The sequence below is a fragment of the Otolemur garnettii genome, unplaced genomic scaffold (assembly GCF_000181295.1).
Source record: "Otolemur garnettii isolate 467f Iridium unplaced genomic scaffold, OtoGar3 scaffold00197, whole genome shotgun sequence".
Taxonomy (NCBI): domain Eukaryota; kingdom Metazoa; phylum Chordata; class Mammalia; order Primates; family Galagidae; genus Otolemur; species Otolemur garnettii.
Window position 1 is genome coordinate 1,778,085 of NW_003852592.1, and position 5,398 is coordinate 1,783,482.

The 5,398-nt window shown below is 41.6% G+C and overlaps 1 protein-coding gene across 1 annotated transcript; it reads right to left on the reverse strand.

Moving 5' to 3' along the window:
- Positions 1–3,597: 3,597 nt before the first annotated feature.
- On the reverse strand, positions 3,598–5,131 carry TCIM (transcriptional and immune response regulator). The gene has a single exon (XM_003801080.3). It carries the CDS (start codon positions 4,840–4,842, stop codon positions 4,519–4,521), a length of 324 nt encoding a protein of 107 aa, XP_003801128.1. The 5' UTR covers positions 4,843–5,131; the 3' UTR covers positions 3,598–4,518.
- Positions 5,132–5,398: the final 267 nt, after the last annotated feature.

Below are 5,398 nucleotides of genomic sequence, written 5' to 3' on the forward strand. Positions count from 1 at the left end.
CACACAGACACACAGACACTCAGACACACAGACACTCAGACGCGCAGTCAGACAGACTCACAGACACTCAGATAGACACACACAGACACTCAGACACACAGTCAGACAGACACTCAGACACTCAAACCATTTCTTTCCTGTACTTCCATACTATCCTGTTTAAGCTCCTATCATAGATCTCACAATTTTAATCATTCGTTTTCATTTTTTTAATTTAATTTATTTATTTTGAGACAGAGTTTCACTCTGTTGCCCTGGTAGCGTGCTGTAGCACCGCAGCTCACAGCAACCTCCAACTCTTGGGCTTGAGCCATCCTCTTACCTCAGCCTCCTGAGGAGCTGGGACTTCAGGTGCCTGCCACTATTTCTGGCTAGTTTTTAGTAAAGACAGCAAATCACTCTTGCTCAGGCTGGTCTTGAACTCCTGAGTTCAGGCAATCCACCCACCTCAGCCTCCCAGAGTGCTGGGATTACAGGGGGGACTGCACCCAGCCCATTCATTTTCATTTTAAAACCTTTTCTGGCTTTTCTGACAAGGAGCATAGGGAATGATTCTGGCTATGTCAGCTCCCACATGGGTGTTTACCATATTTTCATTACATGAATGAAGAAGTATAAAAGCTGCTTCCACTCTACAGTTCCCAACGTGTGAGAAAAAGAACTAACTAAATTATATGCCATGCTGGGCAACCCCCATGTGAGGTACAGACGGGTCAGTGAGCTACGCCAGAAGGACACACAATCTCCAGACCGTGGCTTAATTATTTGCTTATTGGCAGGTAGAACTTCCCAAGGAAATATCAGTTGCATCTTCTGATTACCCTCTGACAATGGGGAAAAAATATAGTCAGTCATTATACCCTACACACCTTTCTCAGTAAGTCCCGCCTGCACCCGCTCTTGTTGCTGACTGGGTGATGAACTCAGTGAATAAAATAATGAATTCAAAGTTTCTGATCTCCCCCAGTGCACAAACCAAGACCCACCATCTTGACTGACTAGAATTTTAGAAGTGGGCTTTTTTTCTAAGACGCTAATACAAGTGTTATTTTAACTGCAGACTTCAAAAACTGTATCTAAGCAAACTCTTGACACGGTTAAAATTATTCAACTATGACTTTGTCCCTACGTTGTACAAATGCCAAATAAATAGACGCGGATCAGATCAAAGTGGTTTCCTAGAGGCCATGCCGCCTTACCCTTCTCACTGACCAGGATGGACGTAATTGTCTCTCTGAAAGGAGCTTGATTTCTCCTGGAGACGCAGTTCAGTCTACTGGCTAGAAGCAAAGTCCTGCCTTCCTGGATTCCATTCCTGGACTCATCAGCTGTGTGTCACTGCATCTCTGTGCTTCAGTTTCATTACTGTATAAAAAGAGGATGCAAAAATTGTGTATACATCAGGTGGTGCCTGTGGCTGAATGGAATAGAGTGCTGGACCCATATGCTGGAGGTGGTGGGTTCAAACCCAGCCCCAGCCAAAACTTGCAAAAAAAAAAAATGTATACACATGTTAAGGAAGAGAAAAACCGCATTAAAATTGTAATACTAAAGTCATTTAGTATTTCTTCTATATAAGGTACAGTATACAAGGTAGCAAATGTTGGTATACTTTGAGAAGTACAATTTTAACACCATTTTTTCCTTTTTAAAAACGTGTATGCATTTTGGGGGTGCCCTCTGTCAATTCATGTGCATATACGCACTTGCTCTTATGTCTTACATTACAGTGTTCTGCGATTTAATACACAAAAAACACTTAGAAAATTGACCGATAGCAAACCCTCAATGAAAGTTTGTTGTTATTATTTCGACCCTAATGATCTAAATAGTATTAATGGGCTATTTAACCTTTGCTGCTTTTATTTCTTCTATCACAAGTGGGGTGTCTGGAGACATACTGCCCCTTGCCATTGTGAAATTCTGAACGGAACAAATTCTCCCTATTTTAATGACCTTAAATAACATATGTATTAGAAAGCTAAAAACCAGCCTTATGAATTACCTTGACGCCAACATTTGTTCTTCACGAAAGGGAAAGATACCATGTTTGTAATAATCGACTGAAAGACTTTATTGTTTCCTCCCACCCCCTACATTGCTGCGGATTGCATCCAAATTGCTTTTTAATTCATTTCTCCTATTATGGTCTTGAAATCAGAAAACAACGTAATACATTGCAAGAAAACAATGTAACCCATGCTAATAATGGGAAGAGGGGACAAGATACACATTGCACTCTCCTGAAAACCACAGAGCCAGAGTAGATAGTGAGGAGTATGTGTGATAAATTCTACCTTTGAACCATGTTTAGCATCCAGCATGTACTTCAGTCTTTTTGGAGAAAATAACTTAAGATTTTTCACTGATGGGCCCACTCAGAGCAGGAAGCTTACTGCTACCGTGCCCAGAGGACGCGAGGCGGACTCAGTTCTCCAGGATGGGCAAATAGAGCCTGGGTGTGTTCCAGTCCCTGGTACCACCACCCACAGAGCCTCCCACCTGTCAAAACCCTTCTTCTTCTGTTGTTAATTTTATTTGGTGTCAAGGTTTTCTTTGCAAATTTAGTGAAGATTATGAATACTCTTCCCAGAAAAATGCGTGCGTGCACACTCAAACACAGACACACACGCACACAGATATACATGCAGACAGACACACAGGCATGAAAACACACACACAGACACACAGGCATGAACACACATACACACAGACACACAGGCATGAACACACACACAGGCATGAACACGCACACACAGACACACAGGCATGAACGCACACACACAGACACACAGGCATGAACACACACACACACTTCTGCATAGTCATGATTTTCATGGATGCTGTCTTGGAAAGAATTTTTTTTTAATGGAGTTATTTTTATTGTCTTTAGTGAATGCATCAGCTAATATTTGAAAGTAGATTCTACCACTTGATTTCCTGTTTTAAAATTTAGTATTTTAACACCCTGACTCATAAAAACCTCCCCAGAGTTTTTAGTATTTCCCTTGTCTCAGTTCCCTGCGCTCAGCGTTTTGAAAAAGGCTTTGTACGTATTTCTTAAATGCTCAATTTCTGTGGAATTTTTATTTCTTTCTGTTAGAAAAGCACAGCAGACACTGACATATGCCTTCCTAGAAACACTTTATAATATTATACTTTTATGAGGAAACAAAAAGAGCTGGTAACGTTACTCCTATATTTATGTTAACTAAAGTGATAACCCTCAGACTCTTGACCACAATTCAGATTCTAAACCCGCAAAATGTCCATAGCTACTAAAATCACCAAGGAAAAAATTCAAAAACATGAAGAGAAAGCCTTTTAAAACTCCCCCTCAGTGGGTACATAAACAGCAATGTTGTCAGGTCAATCCTTGAATTTCTGTATCTCTTACGCTCCAAAATAAGGGCAGAGAAACTTCCCAAATATTTGAAGTAAGACTTTGTTTTGAAAAAGTTTGATAATTAATGTGAAGCTACTCTAAAAAGACTTTTTTACTTTTTAGAGATAAAACTTTAAGAACATTTATAATCATCAAAATGTATCATGTCTTTTTTTCCTTGTAAACCAAGCATCACAGACCCAAACCAGCCTAGTATATAATAATTTATTATAGTTGCATATCGCTTGCCATGTATAATAAATTATAGAAACCATAGCATCTTTATAAACTACTGAGTATATCACATTCACTTCCTAATGCTGACTGTAGTAACTATATGAAATTTAGATTATGTTTTTAGCATTAGTCAGAAGATAAAAAAAATTATAAAGTTTTTTCACAGTACTTTGGATTTTATAAAGGACCCCATCATTTTAACTTCTGTGCAACCCGTTTGAAAAGTATAAAAACCCTTTACAAACCGAAAGGTGCGTGTAGTTTTTACAGGGCTGATACTAAAGGTATCTTGGTTACCTTGGAATTGTACTTATCATCCACGTGGTGCACCCTTCCAGTCATTGGAATAAATGCAAATAAATAATTAATCACCCATCTCTAAAAGGCTATACCAACATTGAGGCTTGGCAACATTTCAAACATTCAATCAAAAAAATGCAGTAAACAATTTATGCAAGGGAACCTATCTCCCTGTTCATCCTCTCCCTCCCCTCTCCCCCTACCCAGTTTGATTAAAAAAAAAAAAAAAAAAAGTTCAGTTTAAAGTGAAGTCCTGGGGCCTGACAAAGTGACCCTGGATATATGTCATCTCCAGCCGCCTGTCTTCTCCTTACATCTGTCCAGACCCTGCTATCAGCATCAATCCTGGCCTGCAGGGAAAGTTTCTGAATCTGGCTGAAAGCATTTTGTTCTCCACTGTAACACCACAGGCGTAAAACTGGCTGGAGTCTGTAACTAGCTTGCCGGGCTCCTCCTGTCCCATCCAGCCTTGGGAGTCCTGACAGAAGAGAAGCTGGCCCGGCAGCTGCCACACGCCGCCTTTGCTAGAATCTCACAAACTCACTTGGTCTTTGAATGTCCGTCTTTGGATAATGTCCTTATCCATTCTCTTGCCCTCAGTGAACTTTGATGGAATATTTCCGCAGTTTCAGAAACTGGAAAAGCTTGTCTTTGGTCCTCTTCTTCAGGGCCATGAGGGCTCGCGTTTTCTCCTCCAAATCTTGATCTATGGCAAAAATGATCTTAGCTCTCTCCTCTGCTTTCTTGTCTCCAGAGTTTTTGAAGAGCCTCTGTAGCGATTCTTGGTCTATGTTTTCAAAGATGTTGCCCACGGCTTTCTTGCGAGAGGCCGTGTCGAAGTGGTAGCCGTGGATGGACGGGCTGACTCTCAGCGAGGTGGACATGGTGCTGACCGCTCGGCGGCTTGGCTTTGCTCTCATGGACGTGGGGATCTTCCAGAATGCGGCTCCCAGGCTCTCCAGAGAGTGTGTGTAGCAAAATCATTCCTGCACTGCTATTTAAAGTGTGAACAAAAGCTCCAGGCTCAGATTACACTGGTGACATCAGAGTGATCTCCAGGAAGAGGCTTAACAGTTGAGTTGCCAATATCCTTTTCTCCTGTAAAATGCTCCTTAAAGCAGCATTTCAGCGTGTTCAGTGAGTGATCAGGGCCGTTTCAGTGTGTCCTGTGATCAGGGCCAGGCTTCGAGTCTTTCTTTTTATTTCATGTGGGGCGACGGGACTGCATGCACGTGGCCCCTTCTTAAAATATAGCTGAAAACAGGTAACTGTGAAGATAAAACACAAACAAGGTGGCTCAGACTTTCAAAATCTTTCTAAACAACAATCAGAACAAGGGGTTCTGCTAACCTCAGGACAGTTTCATTCCCAGAGAAGTTCACAAAGGGCACTGCAAACACTTGGCAGTCTCTCCCCGTGCCCTTTGACACCTCTGTCAGCCCTGGCACCCCTTCAACTCCTGCCTGAGGGAGAGAA